The sequence below is a fragment of the Osmia bicornis genome, chromosome 10, assembly GCF_907164935.1.
Source record: "Osmia bicornis bicornis chromosome 10, iOsmBic2.1, whole genome shotgun sequence".
In the NCBI taxonomy this organism is placed as follows: Eukaryota; Metazoa; Arthropoda; class Insecta; order Hymenoptera; family Megachilidae; genus Osmia; species Osmia bicornis.
Genome location: NC_060225.1, coordinates 5891261 through 5917502, shown reverse-complemented (window position 1 = coordinate 5917502; position 26242 = coordinate 5891261). Strand labels below are relative to the sequence as shown.

Here is a 26242-nt window from a genome sequence, read left to right as displayed (position 1 = left end):
AGTCGTCCTGTGTCGGAACATGCCTGTTCCATCTACGGGTATTTCCTTTATGGCCGGCCGTTCCCTCCACCATGGGAACCCATCGGGACCTCGTCTTACACGAGCCGAAGAAACATAAATTCTGAAAAAGAAAAATACAAGAATTACCATGACGTTCTGTCGCTTCCAACGATCCTTCGACTCGCGTTCCCACATTCTTACGCTTTGTACGCATGAAATTTTACCTTCTTTCTCTTCATCATTTCCATGCGGAGTAATTCAGGGAAAGTTTACGGTCATGCTCGATCGGGGAATCACCCGAGGGTGTTTAGATCTGCGTGACGCGAGCAATTTGCGCGAAGGCAAACAATTTCATAGGGGTGCGTGCATCGAAGCTCGTTTAGAAATTACCTGATTTTTATCTGCGACACGGTAGTTGTTTAGATTAAAGACCGTTGCTTCTAGTCTTTTTACAAATTGCCAAGCGTTGATGGAAAGAAACGACAAATATTTCATTAGTCTGACTGGTTTATTCTAAAAGAAAATATACATCTATGAAAGTGGTATGTTTAATTAAAATTTAATTAAATCGATAAAAGAGATACGATATCAAATTATCTATCGATAGTGATTAAACGGGTAGAAAACAATTCAGTTTTTACGACGGCCGAGACAATTAGGAAACGATCGAAGTTTCTAAACTCTCGATACGATTACAATTTCTGGAGGATTATAAAAACGATAAGAAGAGATAAATTCAATAAACACGTGGCACTAAACCCGTGCTTGAAAATTTTGATCGTTTCAGAAAAATAGGACACCGAGGAGTCGTTTATTTCTTCGGTATCTAATTGGGGGAACTGTTTTCTCAGTTATAATTGTATGCAGGTAGAAAATAAGTGCGCAGTAGATCCTGGTGGAATTCTCACGGGACCGAGGAGACACCTGGTTTCGTCGGGTTGGCTCCTCGACAGAGGCAATAGTCTCTCTCTCGGTGTAGTAATTAATAAGGGGATAATCGACGATCCATTATACTCGGGAGCGGTGACTTTCCGAGTCGCGTAGTTCTCCCCTCGGCTCTTAAACTCATTTCCGCCCACGTGTAGTCGATAACGAAGACCGACCTCGAAGAAGATGTTCATCGATTACCGTCTCCAATATTTTCCACCCTTCTTCCATTAAGTATTTCGAAGATTTTCTTCTTTCAGATGTAAGCGGTGTGTCTAGTTCAGGAGAATGTTACGCGACACCGATCCTCGTCACGTTTCGTGAATTTTCTCGACGAAATTTTCTTCCGATTACTAAAGGGTGACGTAAGAGAAATAAGATGAGCGAAGGGTGTGCAGAGAGGTTGGCGAATGGTTGGGAATAATTTTCTAAGACGACAAAACACGATAAAACAGCCGGTACGAGAACGTGAGACGGACATCACGTGCTCAATTTTCCGAAGGCGTCACGTAACACGCGTAGCTCTCTCGATGGTAGCGAGAGACCGACCCTTCTGTCCTATTTCAAACCTTCGGAAGCTAATTTCCCTGACAGAGACGTTTCCATTACGTTTCCCCTCCTTTAGCCGCCGGTTGGTCGTTGGCCGCAAAGGCGAGAGCTACGACAGAAGTAAATCAATGTAGGACATTTATATTGGCTGGAAATCGCTGACTCTCGCCACCGTAGACATCCCACCAGGACATATTAAGATTTCTGATCGGCCGCTTGCCGGACATCGGACATTTTTATTATTGCGTATCCCCATACCTCGACCCCCTGCCTGGTCGCGGTGATATAAAACGTGAATTATCGTCCACCCGGTGTCTTCTCTCCTTTCCCCATCGGTTTCCTCTCGTCGCCGATCAATTTGTTAATTATTATCTAATATCGGGAACGAAAATTCCAGCGAGAAATCAAAGCAACAAAGGGGCAAAAGAGAGAGAGAGAGAGAGAGAGAGAGAGAGAGAGAGAAGGAACGCGCGTGTATCGACGAAGCCACATCGATGTCAAAGCAATTCATTTAAATTAATAGGTCCAGAGGCCGCAGCGTTTATCGCGCGATTAGTAGCAGCTTTTTAAATGCCTTTCTCTCTCTCTCTATCTCTCTCGCTGTTCGGCCGTTCGTATTTGTACATCCGTTATCGACTGGTGCCACGATAAACTCGATGCTTTTATCGCGTACAATTATGTGTCCCGTTCCTCCCTCGCGTTCGACGGATGCGTTCTGAACGCTCTCCAACATCTTTTGTTCTTACTAGTCAGATTTTGTGCAGTGCCTTCATTTTTTAACCGCGAGTACTCCCAATTTCAATCGAAGATCGATCCGCTTTGTAGCCTACGACATCCTCATCGATCCTCACCAAAAACGTATTTTCGAATCGAAAGAGATAATTATATAAATTCTTTTATCTATAAGAAGATTAGTATCAGACGGTCGTATTTGAACGCATCTTGAATTCTCGCTGGCGAACCGTTCCCCTATTGGTTCCCGACAACCCCACTCCTTCGACCGGTCAATCGGCGCGGTGACACGCGACCAGCCTGCTCGCAGTCTCGTGTCGTCTTTCCTCCGGTGTGTATCGGTGCTTCCCCTCTTCTTATTTACGTTTCACCTGAATCGCAATCTTCTGGGATACGATTCGAACCGAACGCAACCGTTGATTCATAGCTGAATGAAAAAGAAAGCGCGCGTACACAAAAGGGGTGATTCCACGAAAAGTTGGGAAAGTTCTGGTCCGGGGGGGTGTATAAGTTGCTGGGATTCTTTCATGGCCCCCTCGTAGCCGTTAAATTCGAGCTTGCTGGCCATAATCCTCGCGTTAGTCGAAACTTGGTCGTGTCCCGCTCGTTTCGAGGCACTTTTCGTCGTTGCTCGCTGGCAGCAGGTGGAGGAAGGTGGTGGAAAAGTGGCGGGGTGAAAGGAGAGGAGAGAGGAGAGAGCAGGGACAAAAGTTTGCGGCTGTGACGGGAGGGGTAGAGTCTCGTCGAGAGGATAAGGGAAGCGGTGTGGAATATTTTAACATATATCACGGTGAAATTGGAACGAGGGTATGCTACCGCGAATCTCCCCTTCCCTGCCACTTTCCACCCCCGTGTTCACCCCTTCGGTCGGATCGCCGGTTCCGTGCTCCGCTCTACTCGCGTCCTATCGCCGCGCGATCTGACTTTCTTCTTTACCAAGCTTCCCGTGTTTGGCCGATATGTTTGTCTCTCCTGCCGACTACGCCAGCTATAAAATGGTAAGAACGAGGTGTACCATTCGCTGGACCATTCCGTGTCTGCGTTCGTATCGTTGGAAATCACGTTTCTCTGTCGGTGTTCTTTATCGGTAGTCAGGAATGTTTATGCGGCAGGTAGCGAGATATGAAAATTATTTTTAAGATTGCGTTAATGAGATTGTAGTCGAAACAGGTGCCTCCTTATTGCACCACGTTACGATATGCAAATACGGAGCGCGTGTCAATAGTTCATGATTCACTCGGTGACGTTTCTCGCAATCTCGTCGACGATTCAGGATGTTCCTGTTTATTAATAACATCGATGCTTTTGTTTGTTACAGTATGGCTCGGACGAATTTGGCCAGGACTCCCCTAGATACACCTCCCCCAAAGCTGCGACCCTCTACGCAGACCCTTATTATATCGGTGAGTTAACGAGATTATTAAACTGTTAGAATCTCTTCGTGAAAAGTTGCCATTGAGTTACTAGTCATCGTCAAAGTATTTTTAGACTCGGTAATCGTTAATGATATATGAATTGCGATGATAAAAGTACGCGATTGAATGAAAGAAAATAAGGAGACAAAGAAGAAAAAGTGTTACAGAGAAAAAAAAGTAAATGGCGTTCTAGCAACATTTATGTACCGTGTTCTCTTTAAACTAGTATCGTAAGTCGAAAATCTAGGCCGCTCGTTACCGGACGCAACTAAAAGTAACATCGAGCCAGTTCTTATGGATCGATCGATCGCTGTCTAACGATCCAACGTCGAGGTTGAACCGGCGCGCAGCGTGTTGGTAGCTCATTCGTGAACGTCGATCCCGCGTGTGCGCATCTATATCTGCTGGAAATCGCGTAACGATTCGAACGAACGATAAAAGGGACTTTACGATCGCAGTAATATTCAACTGTTTAACGCTTGCTCGTAAAATTCGCCGCTCTGCCTGTCGCGCGTAAAAACAATAACAATCTCTCGTTATTTGTTCGAGCTTCGGCGACGCCGGCGCATCGGAGTTGCCCCGTTGAAATTCGCGACTGCACCCACACGTACAGGGACAATGGAAAAAAAGAGAAAGAAAAAGAGGGAAAAAAAAAACGAGCGCGGAAAAGCCGCGTCGACGCGTTTCCCGTTGCACTATAAAGTTTATATCGCGGCTCGCCGTGTTCCTATTTTATGCCGATATAATTTAATCGCGTTTGCGAAACCGACGTCGCGATGCTATTTCGCTTCTCTCGCTATATTTGCGATGTTCTGTTTTGTTCGTGGCGCAGGATGCTTTTGAAACCGCGTCGATAAATTTACATGTTTTCGAAACTCGAAGAGTAATGGGAGGGAATAAACTCAAGTTCAACGGGATTCGAATTAGATTAATGATTAAGTTCTGTTGAATTCACGACAGAAGCGGTCTTGAGCCTTTGCCGGCGCAAGTTACGATTTAGAGTGTTGCTTTAGATAATATTTTTCCGAGGTATCAGACACCTTTCGTTTAGAAATCTTGCTGTTCCGCGGCGATGAGTCACGATCGATTCGAATCGTATTGGAGCTGATTAAGAGGAATACTCTTTAAATTATCATCCGCGTAGGATTTCAAGGGGTTAAAAAAAATACAAACAAAGATTTCACACCGTGTTCTCTAGAGATCGCGTAATCGAGTACGAAAGCGTACGAAACAGGTGGAAAAGTTTTCCCGGATGGATTACCGGGGTGGTAAATCAATAAAATCGGTAAAGTTTCCGGGTAAAGTTGTTATTAAAGATCAGAGGGTAAGGAGGACTGGTCGGGGCCAGCTTTTCGAATACATTCTCGGCTCGTGACACTCGGTAAGCGAGCGGAATACCTTATAAATGGTAGAAGGGACGGGGTAGGATGGGCGAAAAAGTTTTATCAGACATCGAATGCCGGTAGTTGGTAGAAACGGACGAGTAGTTTGGCTTAGTTTCCGTTCGTTCGTCGGGGAAACCTATGGCGGTGGAATTATATCAAGCAAAAGTATCAAGAAATACGTTCCCAGAGGCTTATTGCTGTTGTTTTCAACTGAAATAATGGCTCGCGTCGTTTACCACCCCTCTCGCTATATACCGGGTGTCTCGAGCGAATCAATGGAATCAGCAGTCTGGCGAAATTCCAACCAACTTCCCAGTCGATGGAACGTAATTACGCGCTGCAACTCGGAAATCGAATTTCCAAACGATTTTATTTGACACATTTAACGACATGTTTTTTTCTTTATACATTTCACCGTACTAAACAACATGGCGCAAAAATATTCGCACACCTTTGACTAGTCACGTTCTTAAATGAAAAGTCGCGATTTTCGGAAATTTTAATTACTTGTTAATGATCTCGATGAAATTTTCAGCTTACTCATAACTTATCTGAATCTACGAAAGACATTTTAAATTTTCATTATAGGCTCACATAAAAAAGTTGAAAAATTACTCTTCACTACTTTTTTTCCGATTTCAACAAATTGTAATTTTTTAAAACGACAGAAGCACATATCTTAGTAAATTAATTTGTATAGCTTCTCGAGAAACCGCAAGTCATTTGGTCCAATTTTAAATCAGGTATTTTATTTTAAACGATGTGCGAATATTTTTACGACCCACTGTATATACGTATCTATTTAATAATATTCGGTGAATAGCATTGTTAGAGCACGTGTACGATATTCTCTCTGGTCAGTGATCGCCACGTGCTACTATTTGTTGCTTTATCCTCCAACAACGCAAACATTCTCTCGCGGATTCTGTGCAGTAGAAAATGGATTACATTCTCGACTTTTCACAATAATTTAACCTGCTTCTGATTTCTATATTCTGTATGTTTTAGATGGGAACGCGGCAGGAACGGGTCCCGGTGATCCATGGACAGGAGGCGGTGGCGGCGTTCAGCCCCCGTACAGCGGATACGCACCCCCTCACCTGGCCCAACCAGCTTACCCTATGCACCTACCCCACGACCCCATGGTAAGCGACTCCTTTCTATCCCAGCTACCTTTCTTTCTTTCTTTCTCTCCTTTCTCTACACGCACCCTCGTCGCTCGCGCGACGCACAACGATTAATCACTCGTGACTACGCTCGTTTCTTCGGACTCGACGCTCCGGCAAGTTCGTGATAGACACGAGGAACCTCCCTCGAAATTCTGTCGTTGGTCGGCCAGCTGGCGACCTAGCTTGTTCGATTAAATCCTTTCCCTCTAATCTTCGTCGGTCCGAAAGATCGATGCCATCGAAAACTGTCCCTTCGTTTTCTGAAACGTCTCCTCGGACTTCGAACGATCAGTTGCACGAAAGCTGCGAGTCTTGAGCTCGGTACAAGGTTTACACCGATGTTTACCAGAAAATTAACCAGGTAGAGTCGAGTCAATCTCGTCGAACTACTTTCTGTCCATCAGGTCGATTGAAATCATCAAAGTTAAGGAGGTTGAGAGACACTGTTGACAGTGCTTGGTGTACTCGGAGCAACGTCAAATGACTCACTGGCTTCTATATATAGAACGACCCTCCCGCGCTACTCCGTGTTTCTAGTCAAGTGCAGCCTTCGTTTGATTTACACCGTTCATGGTTACCACGAAATCCTCCGGTTCACGGCACCCTGCCGGAGCCTCTTTTCTCGCGTTCGCCGGAGTCAGCAAACCGATCATCCATTCGTACCCATCGAATCCCATTCGTTCGATGGATCTTTAATTGATCCAAACGGGCGACGAGAAAAAGAAAAGATGCGAATTCCCGGATGAAATGAAAAGAAAGAAGGAAAAACTGGACCATCCGGTGGTTAGGTTCTTTTTTCGATCGCCCAAAGTGCCATTCGGTTTTAGTGTGGAATCCATGGATCGGTAGGAAAGGAGCATCTTAAAAGGAGATCGTGAGTAGGGAGAGGCTGGTCGCATTATGCATAATGGAGGTGAACGGTCTACAAAAGACGCAGCGTTCGGAGAGCAACCGAGAGCCCTCCGGTCGAAAGGTTAAACATTTACGATCCTGTGGTTTAATGACCCCACTTCCGAGAAAGCTCTGGTGTACCCTCCGCCACCTCGTCGTCGATGAAAACTCCCTTTTGTTGGACTGCGCGTTCCTCGTCGCTGTTCCCTCCAGATTTCCGACGTCTGTCCGGTCGAAAAACACCCTGGCGACAGAAGGGTAAAGGTGCTCTCTCCGGTTTAGTTATCGCTTCGTTCTTCCGTTCGTAAAACGAACAATTAACGATGCTTCACGGTCGTGAAATCGAGCGAGGGCCGCGGTCGCGTGCAACCTCTCTCCCTCTAATTTGTTGATAAATACTCTTAGCTGGCTTCGGGACGAGACGATGCTTTAAAATTAGACGTTTTACGAGCATGCTTCAGTAGGTGCGAGCGACGGCTACACGCCACTAAAACGTATCCGATATCAAAGCCGTTCTGGACTCTGGTCCATTATGAACCGGGCACGGTCGAATTTAAAAGGTCGTACGAGTCGTCAGTCAGTCGAGAGCCATTTCGCGTCGAGTACGAGTTGCGTTAAAGAAAATCTTTCCTTGCATCTTTCGACGGAATCTTATCTTTTTACCTCTTTCCTTTTAGCATCTTTGTCGTCGATGTTGCGACACGCGTAGACACTGTTGCAGATTCTTTTCTTCCAGCTATTTTGTTTCTTTTAAATGGACGGAGTGGATAACTGGGTGAGACCAGCTGTAATTTTTGAACGATTTCAGGCGTATTCGGCCATGTCGCCGAACGGAGAACCTGCGGCACCGATTCTGGGCTCGGCGGTGACCAGTGCGGCCTCACTGCCACCGATGTCGACATTCCGGGGTAGCGGTGCGGTTGCGGCGAACAGTGGTACCGGTGCACCGTCCCCGGCATCCTTGCAATATAGTCATAGTCCTGGAGCACCGACCACCGCACCCTCCGCGCCCAATCCTCCACCTACGACCAATCAACCACCCGCGACGGGGGATAACCTTGGCAAAACGCTCGCGTCTGTAGTAAGCACCAGAGTAAGTATCCGTTTGTTTATCAAACTTTGAAGCTAAGATAGATTTCAACAGGAAATGCTTCCAATCCGATATACTCGACGGCTAACTTATCTACTTCTCGATCACACAGATCTACCCCACGGACCAATCAGTATCGAGTTACAGCAGTAACCCATCGACACCAGTCAGTTCGCCTCCACCTTTGACGGGTTCGGCGCCAGGCTGGGCACCAGGTGCCGCGCCGGTATCCCCGCACTTCACGGCGGATCCCAATCGTGGAACCATTCACATGGTATGCATCTATGCTTCCCAGCCAACGATTCGTTCCATTCGTCCTTACGATTTTACTTACCGATCATTGTCCGGCTCGTTGCAAAGCGATCGATGTATATTCGAACGCAGACACGCTTCGTTCACCTCTCTTACGATATTTCATCGTTTGCACCGTGGTGACACTCGTTGAGATAGAGAGAGTACCGTTTGTTATACACACGCACTGATTTTGTATTTCGTTCCGGGGAGGATCGGGATCGTTGAGAGATCGAACAACGGCAACGTGAATTACACCCGCAGGAAGATACAGAAATCATCAGCTTCGGAGTATCGCACTTTTGCACTTGTATCTGGAATTCGGACTAAAAGATTGATCTCTAAACTCCAGCTTTTGGATAATGCACAAAGTAGCATGTACTCGATGCACCGATAATTCACCGTCTACTGTGTTCGTCCACGTTGCAAGTTACTTTGCTCCCGTCCTCCCCTTGCTCAATTATTCAAATCGATCATCTCACCTTCATTTTACATAATTGTTTTTTTTTTTCTTTTTCACCATTCGCCCCTTGTTTGTTGTGAACGTTGTGTTGACTTGGTTGTTTTCTCTTTTTTTTTGGTTTTGTTGTTGCGTTGGTGTTGTGTGTGAAGCCGGCGCCTGAACAGCAGAGGCTAGACGATGCCATCGGCTTCCTTCGCGACCATGCCGAGGTGAGGATTGCCGATTTTCAGTTCTTCTTTTCTCGCCATCTTACATTTGTTTCTTGTTCAATCCCTCTCACTCCACTCTCATAACCACTCAACGCATGCTCTTTCATTCCATACGAACTACATATGGATAAACTGCCGTTGATATCTATGTTTTTTACTAACAACTGTGACATTTTCAGCGCGCTCTTTGGAACAGATCTAACTATTTCTCCTTCCACTCTAACGTTACTTCCTTGCAGATGCTAATAATCTTGCTATTTATAAGCCTGTATAGTCTACGCATTTCTATTTTCCAACTTCCATGATATCCACTTTCTTTCACTCTATGAACAGTTGTACCAGTCTGAAAGAAATACTCTTCGAGAACGTATCTTTCGCGCTGGTACACCTGCCAAACTGAAAAACTGTTTCGAACTGTTGTGTAATCGAGTCGAATTTCTGGTATTCTGTTGGTACAGGGAACGCGGATGGAGGAACGACTGGACGATGCCATAAACGTTCTAAGGAACCACGCGGAGAGCCAACTGGGCCTTCACCTGGGCCCCGTTGGTCCACACGGTTCCATCTACTCTCACACATCACCACCGCAATTGGACCATTTGGTAAGTCGATGATTCTTTTGAATCTCAAGCCTGATATAAGGAGGAATAGTCTACGATGATTTTCATCCTTGCAGACGAGTCCACATCCTGCGGTAACAGTGACGCAACCTCAGGGCTTTTATTCTGGTCTCACGCCAACGCCCGACACGGACGGTTCCATCAAAATAGAAAAGTTACCTGTGACGAATGCCAGTAAGTTGAAAATGATCCTTCCCTCCTTCGCAGGATCATCGAAGGATTCATGGAATAGAGGAAATGTCTTCGACAAAGTTCGATAGTTAGCAAACGGGATTCGTTGAAAAAGACTATAGTGGACTACAAAAGGTAGAAGTGTCAATGAGCCTTGACAAAGTAGTTAATCGGAATGGCGTTGTTCTATTCCTGGCGTCGCATCATCAGGTAAACACTTTTTCCCATGAGCAGGCATAAGGCAGAGAAAGAGAGAGAAAGAGAGAGGAAAAAAGAAAGAGGAGTTCCCAGGTGTTCTACGGTAAAGTTAGAGCCCGATAAGGAAACATTAGATAAATCACGACCGAGTAGCTACTACTCTTGCACCGTTGTCGTGCCTTTATTATTCCTCGAGACCTCTGTCTTCGACTCTCCCTCTGCTCCCTGTCTCAGTTTCTCTTTGTTTCCCTCTCTGTCACGTGTGCGCCCCTTAACAGTGAACGTTCGTAATCCTTCTCTAGTTGTCTAATGGAATGCGCAAGTTTTCCGTGGACCCTTTTGCAAAGAAGCGCTCTTTTCTCTCCTCGGTCGAACCATTTTTGGCGACTGGCATTCAGAGCGTACGATTTTTCTTCGCTTCGACCGAGAATCGTATTAGAACTTACTGCTCGACAGTAGGTCCTTGATGCTCGATCCATATAATTACACTTTTTCCTATCCTTCTTTCTCCTCTTTTCCTTTCGTCGAGGGAAAACACATTGGCCCGACTTTCGCTGATACATCGATAGAGCCACGGACGTTTGCACACAATCGCGAGACTTTTAGGGAAACTCGAGTTAACAGAGTCGCGAAACGCGGTGAATTATCAGGCGAACGGAGTGCGTTTAAGGAAAACGCTTGAATCGGTGTATCAGCTAGTTCGTAATACGCTTCCTGATCGTAATTGGACGCTTTTCACGGTTTCGTGACTAATCAGCCTGCCCAAAGTGCGAGGATAATATCTACCGTGTTCGGTGAAGGACGTAGCGCTTCCGGTACGGACACTTGGCCTCATTCTTTCTCGTTGATCTCTCGCGACAGTTGGATGACGACGATTTTTCTCTCTATTCCATGAATGCTAATCGATGTTAGATGTAATCGACGCTTGGCGATGATGTTAAATAGCAGTATTAATAATGAACAGAATACGTCTCTTTAGAAAAGAGAAAGGAACCACCGGATAGTAGCGGCGGTGAAACGAAACCTTCGAGCAGCGAGTTGGCGGCAGCAGGTGTGATCGGCGCGGCCACGGTCAATTCTACGTCGCAAGGAAAAGGGACGAAGAGATCGCGTAGATAGTAAGTATATCCTGGATGTTTCTTCTGTCCGGGATCGAAGCGTGTATCATCGTTCGTTAAACGACAGTAGTGAAATCGCGTCGATGAAGCGATAAAAAAGCTTACAAGGTGTGGTAACTTAGAGGATGCAGATGTAACATTCTCATCCTCTGTTGTCTGTCTTGTATTGTATTTCCGTCGACGAAATCGTTGTTTCTCCTTGTGTTTGTACATTGAAGACTTTGACTAACCGATTTTATTCAAACTACCGTTGTTCGAGCGCTGATGAAGATTGCGACGATCCCAGCACTAAAGCGGTGCGCGAAAAGGAACGTCGCCAGGCCAACAACGTGCGTGAAAGGTTAGTGAACACACGCAGTACGCATTCCAGTTGTATTATTCGAGAGTCCCTTCGATATTTCCTTCCAAATAAATCCACGACTTGGTATCCCTCGTCGTACGCATGCCCGATCCAGACGCGTCAAAATCGAACACGAACAATTTCAGTAAAAACACTCGTATCACCTTAGTCGATTCGTGTTCTTGACGAGCCAAGTGGCATGCTTACGTTCCCTTCACCACAAGGCCCGTATTTTAGCGTGAAAATTAAAATGTTTCTGGTTCAGGATAGAAAATGATGCGAGAGCAAGCGAAACGTCGACACCTATCGCGTGCTCGCCTTCCCAATCAGTTTCATTTTAATTCTACCCGCGATCCGTTCCCTAGGCATGCTACAATTTAATAAATCTTATAAATCTCTTTGTGTCACCGAAAACATTATTGCATCGAAACTCTAGACCATCCTCCACTATCATCCTTCTCACCACTCTCGTCAATTCCTTTCTATTACTAATTGCTGTCTTGATTTCTCGTGCAACCATGTGTCGAAGATGGTAACCGAACATTCCTCTTGTGTATAATAAAGATACGTTTCTTTCAGAATTGATCACCATTCAAGGACTATTTCCTTCCCCCTTTTTGTTTTGTTTTTAATAGGTCCTGATATACATGTCCCGAATCATTCATTCGCCGTTCCTTAGAGATCACCCTAAAAACGATCAGTGTTCTAGGTAACAGCACGAAATCGGCTCTCTTATTATCGTTCGTTTTTCTTCTCTGTGCAAAGAATACGGGCCTTCGAGCGTGGAAAACCACCCGATTTCTCTCCATAACACAACCACAAGTCGATCGATCGGATGGTCTGCGTGTGTTCAGTCAAACAAGAGATTCTCTTCTTCTCCTTCATCTCGTTCGCTCTCTAGCGTCTGCCGGTTTTTCTTTGCTAATTTCCTCGACGCGATATCGATTTCACTGCTGTCGAGTCATTGCACGTTTCGATCCTTGGGCAAAGTGTATCGGCTGCGTCAGGTGATTAATCGAGTATTGTTATTGCGCAACTGTTGTTCGAGCGCCGAGGACGAGGATGACGATCCCGACGTGAAGGCGCAAAGGGAAAAAGAAAGGCGACAGGCGAACAATGCTAGGGAAAGGTAAGACGAGAAGAAGCAGTGAATTGATCGGGAAAATTCACGATCCTGGTGTCCATCAGCCGATTCGAGGGGGAGTTTTTGGCCCGTATTCTATGTATATCGCGAGAAATAAAGCTCGCGCTTTTACCTTTGTTTTCGATCTCTTTTGTGAACGGTGATCAGCTTTCTCCTGCTATTACGTAGAGTGATATTTTGCTTAATCGAAGCATTTCGATTCGATATTTTGCGATCGCGAGGTGGTAACCGAATTTTCTCCCTCCAGGATACGTATCAGAGACATCAACGAGGCTCTGAAAGAGCTTGGAAGAATGTGTATGACCCACCTGAAAACGGACAAGCCTCAAACGAAGCTCGGTATCCTAAACATGGCCGTCGAAGTGATCATGACGTTGGAACAACAAGTTAGAGGTAAACGAATCATTCTTTTAACGCTTTTCACTTTTATCTCCCGTTCTAAAGATAGCTTTCAGAGCAACCTCTTCCGAATATTCTCCAGTAAAGTTGTTATCGCGTTGTTTCGCAGAACGAAACCTGAATCCAAAGGCAGCATGCTTGAAGAGGAGGGAAGAAGAAAAAGCAGAAGATGGTCCTAAACTACCCGGACATCTCGCAGCGCACATAGCTCACCCACATCCTCATCCCCACGCGCATTCTCAGCCACCTTTCTCCGCGATGCCTGTAAGTAATTGCGTCGTTCGAGGAGAGGAACGATTACAGGAGTGATTGCTTTGTTTATTGACCAGTGGGAATCGTTTGTTTCAGGGTCCACCACCGCCGCTTCAGCACAATCCGTCGCAGCCGCAGTAGCAGCGGCTCAGTGGCGGTGTGATCCTGTGTTAAAGGGGTAGATACGGCTTAAAGTTGTCATAGTTTTTTGGAACTTTCGCGGGACTTGCACATACAGATAGGACATTTTTTTCCCCCTCCCCCTACCCTGTCGATCGTACACCGATGGTGTACGAGAGAAAATCGTGAGGGGTATTAACGCGGCGTTATACAGAGACACAGGTGCGCGCGCGCGTGTAAACACTACTCGGAACGTAATTCTACTTACGTTGAATCGTGGCGACGATGAATCGCCGATGAAAAGGTATCGAAAAGATGATGCCGTTTAGAAATATTGCTGTGCGCCAAGTGCAGCGCAGAACACTGTGTGCCGTATATGATTCAGATGCGAGAGAATCGCGATAATATCCTAGAGTTCTCCTTTAGCGAGCCTCTCGTACAGGCCGTACGAGGCAAACGGAGAATAATTTCTGTATGTCTATTGCGAGCGTCAAACGAGATAATGAGTGAGGAAACGAGCGAATGAAACGAGAGTACGAGATTGGAACGGGTGCTTTTTAAGAGGTATCTACCCCATCCCACTCCCCGAAGGCGGCTTCAAATTATTTTTATAAATAGCGAGAAGACAAAGGAATACGTGTAGGAGATGTTTGCAGTAATTCCTACTCGACGGGTTCTGATTGAAATTCAAGACATTTTTAAGAGATCGTTTGGTGCATCCGTTATCGCTCGATGTTCCTCCTCCTTTATTAACGTCCATTCTGAATATCATTCACACCTGTCATTTTATTCTTTTTCTAGTATAGTACCTCTTTATTGCCACGAGATCGTTCTTGCGGTAATTTTGGCCCTCCAGAAAGAGAACCCACCTCGCCATCCTTACGTACAACCTCCCCGTTGTTAAAATGCACGACAATCCGTTATCGTTACAAACGGAATCCCTCTAAGGTAAGTCTGAAATTAAATTCGAGTACCTCGATTGCCGCGAGAACTTTCAACTCGTTAATTGTATATTTTTCTGTTCGACTGTTGTTTCACTGTTCTTCGTGATATTATATCGAATTTGCAATTTTATCGTGTCGAGAAGATTTGGTTTGATAAGTTCTGACTGATGGGTAAACTGTACCCTACTGTTAATTGAATAAGCAATTAATTATTCTTTGTTGATAATCGTAGTCGTGAACTTAGTTCATTATAATGTCCTATTTATCAAAATCGAGTTGCTTCTTGATACATTACCTTTTTATGTACATATGTTTACTTGTGACGCCGTACAGCTGCTCCGTTTTCCTCGTGACTCGTCAAGTTTTTATTTATAAAATTTATTTAAATAAATTAAAATACAAGGGCAACTGCATGCACGTCGAATCGAACTGCGTTTTTGTTTAAGAACAAAATATCCCTTTTGACTTTTAATCGATCAGAGGTACGTTACATGTTGGTACGTACACGCGATATTAACTTTTTTTTTTATATTTCTCTCCGTTTCCGTTCCACTTTTCCACTTACATTTTAATTTCACGAATGAAAAGTATATCGCAGCCTGTTGCGATCTCAGAATTTTAACAAAATTTTCGTACTCTTAGAATGAAACGTTGCATATCAAAAATAAAAAGGAATGGATGAACATTTCGTGTGCGTGTAAGACCGATCTCAGGAACACAGTCAGAATCTTCTAATTAGATATAAAAGCGCGTAAGAAAAGTCATGAAATCGTGCATTCAATATTATCTTTTAACGAAGCTTTGATTTTGATGTGAACCGGTTGAACAGAGATTGCTACAAATGTCTCCTACAATAATAACGACAATAAATAGCTCGTAAGCCCGTCTAAGCTAGGCACACCTGTCTATAGTCTTAGATAGTCAAAAGTGGAAAAGCGAAATAAGGTGAAGAGAGTGCGCCAACAGTTCGGTTCGAGTTGTAATCGACGATCGCGATTATATATAAAAGAAAAAAATGAAATAAGGTGTTTTTACGCGAACGTGTTATATGTGACATTTTTTCGGTCACCAATTATTTATATATGGTATTAGTTACGTTTAAGACTTTCGAAATCGTTCTTGAATTTTAGTTTAATCCTTTTTCTTTTCGACTATTCAGGCATACTTTTCCGTTTTTTCTCTTTACTATTTTCCTCCCTCTTCTTAAAGCGTATTATACAGATTGTTGCGGGAGTCGAGACCGGTTGTCTTTTTTGTTGATTCTCGTTATAGAACGACAAGATCGCATCGATCGTTTGAATTGAAAATTATATTATATATACGCGATCCACGAGTTGCAGAGTTTTCATCTTTTTTTCCCCCCTCGCACCCCCGTCAGAACTCTGAAACTCGCGGTTCCTATTTGGATCGATGCGATCTTCTCGCATCGATCGTGTATCACGCGTTGCGTTAAATAAAAAGAAAAAAAAAAGAAGCATATCGTTGAAAACTTGGCTAAGCAGAATGCCGCTAGGTTTATTAAATTGACAATTAATGATCGCGCGGTCGAACGACGACGCTGATGAGAGAGCCCAGGTTTGCCCGGGACACGATTGTCGACGAGTGAAATCACACGTGTATATTAGATCTAACGACATTATTGTATAATATGTAATTAAACGAGAAGTGTACGTAGGTCTGGCGTGGCTAGTTCGCGTGACACCGGGCCTTAAATGAAAACAGAAGAAAAGAAAGGAAGAAAGGTGAAGAAAGGATAATCGAGAACGATCGATCTTTCTGACAAGCAAGCGATTGTTAACAGAACAAGACGCGACTCTATCAACATCGATGAAGCACGAGCTGAATATTATACATATATTTGAAAGAAAGAAAGGAGAGAGTGGGTGAGTGAATGCGAGAGAAAAAGAGAGATAATGTGTGCGTCGAGAGAGCGTTTCGTTTGAGAAAGAAAAAAATGTATAATTATCACTAGTAATATTATTATCACTAATAATATAATAAATGTGCCATTTTTTCCATAATCACGGCGTTGCCTGATTGTAGCTTTCGTTCATCATTATTATTTTTCTTTTTTTTTTTTTTTTAATTTTTGTTTCGTTTTCGTACAAGCTGTTCACAAATTTTTCTTTCACTTCTCTTCTCGGTTGATTTTCCTTTTATTTTTTTTTTTTCTTTCTCACTCGAGCTTCCGTTTGTACATTACACGCTCCCCAGTATTAGACGATACACGAAGAAGAAGCACCAATATCTTACGTTTTGTCTTTTTACTTTTTAGATTGCGTCTCGGTGTAAGTTTTGTTCTTCAGCCGCCTAATTATGCTTAGATACGAACGTATACATAGTGTAGATACGTTTAGTGTTTAAGACATACTTTTAATTGCCGGACAAGTACAGTGTTAGCTGACTGTATTCGCCCTGGTCGCTTCTAACCATTCAGCTGTAAAAGCTAATACAAATGTCGACCTATCAAGGTTTGTAATACAGATTTTCAACGTTTTCAGGAAGCGTGCTTTTCATAATTTCCTTTATCGTTATTTTTTCTAGTTTGTTTACAGACACTCGATAGTCGAAGGTATAACTTCATTCGACGAACTGCTCATTTGCAACCAACTGCTGAATAATTTAACACGTTTCATCATTGCATTACGAATTTCACACGAACCTGTTTCACCTTCGACCTTGTCACTTGCGTCAACCGCTCAATTTCGCTCTAGAAACAGTCTATTGTTTAAACGTCGACGAAAAATGGAGATTGGGTGGTAAGGAGGTAAGATAAATTATCAAAGAAAGTTTGTTGAGAATTCGTTTAATGTTTCTCTGGTACAAAATAATCGATAAAAACCACTTGGATCGCGAGGTTCGATTAGATATTTCAGACATAAGTACATTCGTTTAATTGATAATTCCAATCAAATTCACGCTCATTTCTATTCGCACAATCATTTTTATCCAGTCACCTTTAGGTGATAATTGTCACGAGTCTGAATCCACACACACACACACACACGCACACGTTGTTTCATACATAATTTTTAGTCAATGTCTCTTTTCAAGCCGATGAAAGCTTTCTTTTTAACGTGCAGTACGCTGCGAATCTGAATAAGACGTAATTGCTAATCAATACGACTATGTCGATCCAATACTTGCCGTCTGCCAATGTCAGGTCTGTCATCATCAACTCGGGCACTCGATAGTGGCAGTAGTTCTTCGGGCAGAGCAGTTTCTCGCGACCGAAACCGTACACAGAGTGCACGAAAGCGTGCATACCGTATTTAAAGTAACTCAGGTAACTGACATAATAAAGTACGATAGGCATGTGGCTGTAATGTGCCAAGAATCCAGCCAGAGTCAGCATTGTGCAAATGATAATCGCTCCTATAAAGGTGCCATTTATAGGATTCGTTAGGCTTCCTATCAAAAGTCCGAAACTGTCGGATATCATCGTCATCAGGATCGATACTGTAAGGAACATAAGGAACCTGTTCATGTCCAAAGGTTGTCTACTGAGAAAATAAGACGGGGACGTATATATAAAAGCAAACGCCACTTGTATAGGCAGGCTACATATCAGCGATGCAGCATAGTAGGTCCTCAACTGGTACCAATTGTTGAACCTTTCCTTCTTCAAGGTCGAAAATTCCGAAGGGAATTTCAGTACCGCCGGCATCATACTCGTGTAGCATAGATAAACAGTGGTGACTAGGAAGAATCCGACGTTCATGATCGTCTTACTGCCGTTATCGCCAGAATCGGTGTACAAGACACCGAGTAAAATACCCACTAGTAGATGAAGAACCATCTTCAGGTGAGTGGTGGTCCAGTCTCGCGACAGTTGAACGACGCAACGATGCAGCAGAACGAAGAATTTCTCCGTTTCCGAAGGTGGTTGAATCAACACCGTCGCTTTGTTTTCGTTTATCTGCATCGTCGTTTCTTTCTTCAATGTCTGCGACGTGTCTGATCGCCAGGATCGATCGTTGCTACTCGCTAGTTTGGCTAACTGATCGTTGTAGTCACCGTACTCTTTGCTCACTGCCTCTATCATGTAATCGGCAGGATTGTGATACCTGGGACAGTTGAGACCGATGCTGGCGAAATAGGCTATCGTGTTCTTGGTCGCCCCTTCGTACATGCATTTACCTTCAGCTAGGAGGTAGACGTTGTCGAAGAGCTCGTAAACGACGGCGCTCGGTTGATGGATCGTGCAAACGATCGTTCTACCAGCTTTCGCCAGACTTTGCAATAATCTGATGCACTGATGGGAGGAAAGGGCATCGAGACCTGTCGTTGGTTCGTCGAGGAACATCACCGGTGGATTGTCGACCAGTTCCAATGCTATGCTTAGCCTCTTCTTCTGTCCACCGCTCAACTGGCCGCACCTGGTCTCCTTCGTTTTGCTTAAATCCAAGTTCTCCAGAACCTCGTCGATCACCATCTCTTTCCCTTTTCGACTGAGACTTCGTCCGATCTTCAGTTCGATCGCCGTCCACATCGTCTCGTAGACGGTGAACAAAGGACGCAGTTTGTCGTCTTGTTGGATATAACAAGACTGTTTCCTGTACTCGTTCCACGTGTGTTGACCTTCCGTTCCGATGTAATTGATCTGTCCTTTCCATTTACTTTTCTCGAAGCCTGTCAGGATGTTCAGCAAAGTGGATTTACCGGCTCCCGAAGGTCCCATGATCGCTGTCAGTTCGCCGGACTTGAAGGAACCGCTGACACCTTTAAGGATCTTTTTCATTGGTCCTCGGAAACCGGGTCGCGCCTCGTACGTGATGTTAGAGAATTCAATGTCGATCGATTGAGCCTTCGGCAGGCTCAACAGTACCACTCGTTGATACATCTCGACCCGAATGAACTGTCTGACCCAGTAAAGACTAAGATCACTAGCCGCGGACGGATCACTTGCTCTCTCGCTGACGAAACGTCACTTAAATCGCGCGTTATCTGCACTTATATATTATCGGTCGGTTGCAAACGATTCTCGACGAGCTTTCAAACGGGGTCAGTTGTTCGCGCAACAGAAATCATCGATCCTCGTCAATTCTCCAACTTTGCTTTTATCCGTCAGCTTCTCGTTTCCAATCGAACGTATCGCTTATCACTTTACAGTCGACGATCTTCGTTTGTCCATGTCTCGTTTGTTCAATCGCAAAGTTTTCGATAATTAGAAATGAAAGAGCCTCGATAGAGTTAACCCGAGTGACATGCGTACGCATACACTCGCGACTCTTATCACGGATTTTTGTCAAATCGACAAAATCGTTAACCTACTTTATATTCTGATAGATACCGGTAGACCAAACAAATCGCGACATTTTTCCGCCGATTTCTTCGATTCGCTTGCTTCTCGTCAATCTTCCGTCAGGATTGGAAATCGATCTTCCCGTGACACTTATCCGATCTGCAAAAAGAATTGAGACGTTCTTTATATTTATAGTTGTATGTTTTTCATGTAAGTAAAGATGATCTTAATGGCGGTAGATAATCAGTAGTCTGATCGACATATTAATTGGTTGTTTATTGTCACATTTCTGTTGGATCGTTGCAATTTTCTAGATTCTCTGCTTATTCAACGAGCAATTTTAAGATATCTTGTTTTCTATCGCAATCGTGTAGAGACAGAATTCCCTGAATTCTTATCGGTATGTCTATTATTCGCTGCACGATAGCCCAAATTCGTTCGAAAGTTGAACAACACATCGCTTTTAATAAACGTAATTAATTAAATTCTTAACAGCAGTGAATAAATGCTCGCGAGAATTGATAAAGAACGATGCGGAGAACAAAAAATTGACTATACGGTATTGATAGTGTCGAGGAATGGAAAAAACAAGGCGTTGATCGGTTTGCAACACAGGAAGCATAAATTTTTATTTGTTCGATAAACGGCAACCATTTCATGACCCCAATATAATAGCGATTCTGTTGAAAAATTTTCTATCTCCTTTCCTTTTGTTTTTTTCCAATCGCTCGTTGAAAAACTTTGTTTCGTAAGTGTCTCGTAATAGATCAAGAAACGAGCAATACGGTAAGCTATAAAGATAAAATTGTGCAAATGATATTTACCGTTGCGTTAATGCAATTCGTAAAAACTAATCAATTGATTCATTGGTGACACGAATTTGCGAGTCACCGCGATTACAGCGTCGGCGTTGGCTGAACCGATAAATTTAATTAAAATCAAATGAACGCTAATGAGTATAATTCATAGTGATAAAGATTCCATTCGTTAACCGTTACGAGTATAAAATATTCAACGTACGAAATGATGAATTAGCGAAGAAAAAAGATTTTATCGACAATACTGATCAATTAAATCATGATTCAATATTGAAACGGCAATAACATGTCTTTTCTATTATCCAATCGTTAGAAAATGAGTTGGCGTAGCAAAAAAAAAATTGTAATAGTCGTTAAATTCATTAAAGTCGTATTATTATCGTTTCTAGGTAATCAACTGTTCTTCGTAGTTCTATTTCCGTTCTGTTCGAGTTACGCGTTTGTATACTTCATAAACGAATTCATGGAACATTCCTCGCTAATTTATTTCTGTCTTGTTATCATTCGGCAAACATTTTGTCAACTTACGCGACATGCTTTATTGCTCTTTTATTTTATTATTCGCGCGTTCCGTAAACCGTACAGGTTTTATATACGGATGGTCTTGAAACGAGAACAATAGTTTGCCTTGAATCAAACAGAGTTTACTAGAAATTAACTTTTTTAACTTTCACTACTCGTTGTGCCGTGAGAATTGCTAGAGCGATTTCACAGATTTAATGCGGTCTTTACGTTAATAAGACAAGATACCGAATGTTTAAATTGAATTATAATATTTATTATATAAATATCTTGCTATTTACGATTAATTTCATTGCGAAAACTCATTAATCTGTTGTTTTTTACTTTTCTCTTATCATTTTCTGCAACGTTTGTATTTTTTTCGTTAACCTTCCGATTCCTTGGATCTGTCTCATTCCCACATTAAGAAAATTGCTTTTCCTACGTAAACGTGAATTGCATCGTTCGTTACGCAATATTGGTATAATGACTACAATCATTTGTTATATGCGATAGTTAATTTAGTTGAACCGTTGCAAAATCAATCGCGTTGTATAACATCTGTCACAGTTTCTTCTTCTCCATATAATTGCTGTTATTGTTAAACAATACAATCAACTACCAGCCAACGATATTTTTATCCAAAGATAGAAACACATTCGCCGACGCGCAACCTTGATGTAAATTTGAAATTCTACAGGAAGAAGGAACTCGGTTACTCGACCAACAGGAGGAAAAAAGAGGAAATGAGGTATGAGATACTTGTCCGTCGTTCTTTTTTTTTCTCAGTAGAAACAAAAACGAGCAAGGGTAATTGCATTTTGCAATTGTAATGGACAAACAACAGTCGTGATTACACGAGCTTACGTGTGTTTATCGCAGACTGCTTACGTCGAAATTCACGTAAATTTCCATATGTAATTGCGTTAATTGTGGTTATGAAGTGCTTACGAAAAAAGGCAACATAGGAATACGAAAAAAAAAGCAATGTAAAGAGTAAAAAATGTTTGCACATCGAGCATTTTAACACCATGAATTACAATAAACGTTTATTGAGTCAGAGTAATAAAAAATGGTTGCATGTACTTCGACAAGTAATTAAATCATTTTCTGCGTACCAGGTATAATTTGGTCGGCTAACAAATTATTGTAATTGTAGCAAGTTGCGGTGCACATTGACGTCTTCACTATGATAGTTTATGTTAATTGCAAACTTTTAGCGTATATAAACGCAATTAATCTGAGATCACTATTTGCCAGAGGTATCATTTAACTACAAATTAGTCTGCTAACAAGTTGCTTTTTCCTTCAACTAATTTTACAGCTGGAGGAAAAAAAACAGGTTCTTTCGGTTTTTTCAACACGGATCAATTGAAACAGAGAAATCGTGTAGTTGTAATTGATGTTCAAGTTTTATTAAAAGATATTAACATTGTACTACGTTTGCCTTTGCGCGTCACTGCGTACCCTGTGTTTTGAAGAAATTTCCTTTCCTCAACTCTATTTCGTGAGTCGAATCTCGTTATTCCATCTCGGATGCCCGACACGAGAGGAACGGTCGTAAGTACTTTGCTTGGGTTCTGTTATTATTTCGTCATCGTCGTATAAAATTTTCGTGAAAGCATACTCTTTTCGGGTCAGCTGTTAACTCGGCATTGAGGTGCTTCTTGTTTGGCTACTTCACCTTTTTAGTTCCTAACAGCAGGAAGAGAAGATGTGTCGTTTACCTTGAACTATCAAATTATCATTTGACAATCCTTTTCTAGAATTTAATTTCATTTAGAATTATTCACGAGTTCTTTTTATTCTTTTTCACGTTAATCTTTGTCTGTTCTAATTGATTATCATTCTCGACCTAGTTTTGAAGTTGACCAACATTTGGTCACGATAGATATTACACTTATTACATCTTTTTTTCTGAAATCTTGCAGTCATGATTATTCTAATTAATAAAACATATTTCGAACATGTTTCGTTATTGAATCGATTCTTCTGTCATTAATTATAGTTGAATGTCTTTTTTTTTTTCTTTTCATTCTCTAATTGATATTTGTAAATCAAAGCCGATGCCAACGATGGTTGTTTACTTAGTGTGTACAAAACACGTCTATTGATATCAAGATTGCAATTACTGTTATTAGTTTCATCCATTTAACACTCGTTAATTGCGTTTTTCTTCGTTATCGCTGTTATCGTTAATCTGCAGTGAACTGTTTTGCAACAAACAGCTGAGCTATGATTACGTTATGCTTGTAAGTGTTATAATTTGCACATAGTTGCAGTTTTTGCAATGACACGTTTATGTCACGTGTCGCTTCTCTTATTAAAAATTGATCTCAGTGAATTTTATTCAAATAATTATTTTATTTCGCATAGCGTTTTTCGAGTGGCGCTATTTCTAATTTCCCGCAAGAATTATACGAAAATTTGAAGTTCGATCGCGATCGACTTTAGGAACTAAATCCAGTTTACTCATTCGCAATTAACACGCCTGTAGGTTAAGATCAATCGTTCCAGTTTCCTCGAGTTAACCTTCAGTTTATAAATAAATTATTGTACATATAATTAAGTTATACATTTTTCAGGAGAAATGACGTTAATTTTCCTTTTACCCGCTGAGGAAAAATTCCTTTGCCTCCTCCGCCTCATTAACATTCGAAACCATATATTAAACTTCATTTATATTCACCGCTAAGACATTGAACGTATATGCATACATATATACGCTCTCTTCCGTGTTGTATCATCGTGTTTTTATTTTCGTCAATCGCTTTTAAGTAAACATAAATTAATTTCAAAACATAAGATAACTTTTATTAATACGTGTCATTCCTTGTTGATCTTTGTATCAGGAACGTACGCGAGATTAAGGTGAAATACTTATCGATTTTCTTCTTTGCTCGAGGATACGAATTTGGGAGGAATTAATTTGGTACGCAAATCAGATGACTGATTATTTTAGGCCTTGATAAAAATTCCGATAACAATATCGTCGAGATGCTTTAATAGATATACCAGACGTTTCGACTCTCGTTTTTGATATAGTAGACAGGAATTACTATACATGATAATGAACCGTCGTCTCAACATTTTATTATTTTTCCAAGGAAGTTGATAACTTCGATGATCCGTTAACACGATCACCGACACGGTGAACTACACTGCGTCTTGCACTGCATCTTGCAATATTAATTATTATTTTCTAGCTCATTTTCGAGGTAAAAATTTCAAAGGATTTCGGTATTGTTATTAAATTGTCTAGTTGATATGTAGAAATAAAGTGAAAATTAATAACACGAAGAAAAGATGTCAAAGTCCTATTAACGATACTTACGGTTTTAGTCAATAATTAACACGTCTTTAGCACAAGCACACGAATTAATTAATAGTCCATTTAATCGATTACTCGTCGAAATTGAACACCAACTTTTGCCGATTGAAAATTTTTGAACGATTCGGAAGGATCGCGGAACCGAGAGATCGCTAACGCGCCTGCTCGATGACACCGCGCGAACGAGAATGCGAATCGCGTCGCGAGTTCTTGAAAGAAGCACGCGTTCCTCCGATGTACCCCGCTCGAATCCGCTTGCACTAGCTCGCAAGTTGCAGCTCCCGCTCGTCATCAACCCTGCGGACGATCGCCGACGATCTTCTACTATCCTTGCTCGACCGCTAAAGCCGGTTCTGAATCTCGTTCATTGCCCCGCTTCTTTATTATATCCTTGTCCTTCGCCTCCCTTTTTTCCTTTATCGTCATTGCAGGCTGCTGCTATTTCTGGATTCGAGAACTCAACCTGTAGATCTTTAAAGGTTCATTCGTCCTTAAAGTTTGCAAGACAAAGAATTTATTTCATTAGTCGATTAATGAAAGTCTGCTCAAAAGTCCAGTAAAGGAAAAGAAGAAAGTTTAATAACAGATACGCGCGAGGAAAAGTCATTTGCAGTTATCAGCGGGTTAAGCTGCTCTGACTTTATTTATCATTTAATGCGGTTTGATAATAATTTTTGTGGTTCGACACTTTTGATTGTAATTTCGTTAAGATATCTTCGAATTTTGATTGATTGATTTTAACTGTTCAAAGTGCCTTTTTTATTTAATTTCAATTAAAAGCAATTGATTTGAGGCATTAATAATTGAGCAGGAAGATATCGGTCTTCTCGAATCGCAAAATTTCAGTGCAATTCTTTTTAATCGTCTCGCAAAATGAATACATGAATAAAGAATAGGTATATTAACTCTCGCGTATTAACTCCTTGTACAAATACAGTAATTTATAGAGAAAAAACTGACCAGCTCGAAAGATGTATTTTACTTTACGTTGCTAATCCGATCAGATTGCAGCTGAATACAGAAAACGAGACTACTTAACAAAATCCGCGACGCAAAAGTTGATCTATTAGTCGGTTCTTTCTACGTTACGTTCATCATTCATGTTAAATATCATTGCAATCCACTTTTTATTTGTACGTAATTCTAACCAATGGTTAGGCAGTTATACAAAGAAATAGCTAAAGTTCTTCGAAACTTCTGAGAATGCATGCCAGTGTAAAAGTAATGGTAATTAATTATACTCATTTAGCATGTAAATTCCCCTTTGACAAAAACTATGTCAGAAGTGATTAAATGTAAAAATGATTAAAAGCAGAAAAGAAACTGTTGAATATCACTAAAATTGCATGAGACAGAAAATGAATTCCATTATGTCGAATGATTATTTCTTCTTATTTTTGGTACATGCCTAATAGATGTCTCATTTAAATGGTGCTCTTACAACAGCCCACACACGTCGTTCCTTTACGATCCTGTACGTACGCATGCAAATGCGTGCATTTCGTTTTTTTCACAAAAATTCCTGCTTTTCCTTCTCTTTTCCTCTTTCACAACGCATGATGCACTAAGGATACGCCATTTCGTCGCATTTCAATCTTTCCTTATTCTCTTGCATTCTTTTCGCTTTTGATTCGATTCATTATCACTTCTTCGCTCGTTGCCGAACCGGTTTCCGATGAATTGCGACCTTTCAGTCAAGCCCATCTCGATAAAATAAAAAATCTGAATTCAATCATCCCGGAAGCGAAGAACAGATGTTCAGGTTAACAAGATTTCGAGAAAGAAATTTTATCCGCCTTTTGTTTCACGAGGCCCGTGGACGATCCTTTGGTTAATTTATAAAAATACGTCGAGCGCAATTATGCAACAGGTAAAATTAATTTATTCAGGAACTCGTGTCGTAAATGAGAAGGCAGACTT

General features: G+C 42.0%; 2 protein-coding genes across 14 annotated transcripts in view; one reads left to right on the top strand and one right to left on the bottom strand.

The window, feature by feature from the left end:
* Window positions 1–16931, top strand: part of LOC114880380 (transcription factor 12) — an 86373-nt gene extending 69442 nt beyond the window's left edge. For 6 of the 13 annotated variants that reach the window (XM_029196320.2, XM_029196330.2, XM_029196322.2 and 3 more), the window contains 12 exons: window positions 3527–3611; window positions 6017–6153; window positions 7877–8161; window positions 8271–8432; window positions 9062–9121; window positions 9571–9723; window positions 9798–9915; window positions 11075–11228; window positions 11479–11568; window positions 12960–13105; window positions 13221–13375; window positions 13460–16931. In XM_029196320.2, the coding sequence (XP_029052153.1) occupies window positions 3527–3611; window positions 6017–6153; window positions 7877–8161; window positions 8271–8432; window positions 9062–9121; window positions 9571–9723; window positions 9798–9915; window positions 11075–11228; window positions 11479–11568; window positions 12960–13105; window positions 13221–13375; window positions 13460–13504 (1590 nt within the window). In that variant the 3' untranslated portion in view covers window positions 13505–16931. Of the gene's footprint in view, window positions 1–3526; window positions 3612–6016; window positions 6154–7876; window positions 8162–8270; window positions 8433–9061; window positions 9122–9570; window positions 9724–9797; window positions 9916–11074; window positions 11229–11478; window positions 11569–12607; window positions 12698–12959; window positions 13106–13220; window positions 13376–13459 lie in introns of all 13 variants that reach the window. The other 7 variants (XM_029196325.2, XM_029196326.2, XM_029196324.2 and 4 more) reach the window with 7 other exon arrangements.
* Window positions 16932–17217: 286 nt separating this feature from the next.
* On the bottom strand, window positions 17218–24537 carry LOC114880382 (ATP-binding cassette subfamily G member 4). The gene is made up of 2 exons (XM_046287546.1): window positions 24326–24537; window positions 17218–19831 (listed from the first exon to the last, which is right to left on the bottom strand). Exon 2 carries the CDS (start codon window positions 19268–19270, stop codon window positions 17477–17479), a length of 1794 nt encoding a protein of 597 aa, XP_046143502.1. The 5' UTR covers window positions 19271–19831; window positions 24326–24537; the 3' UTR covers window positions 17218–17476.
* Window positions 24538–26242: the final 1705 nt, after the last annotated feature.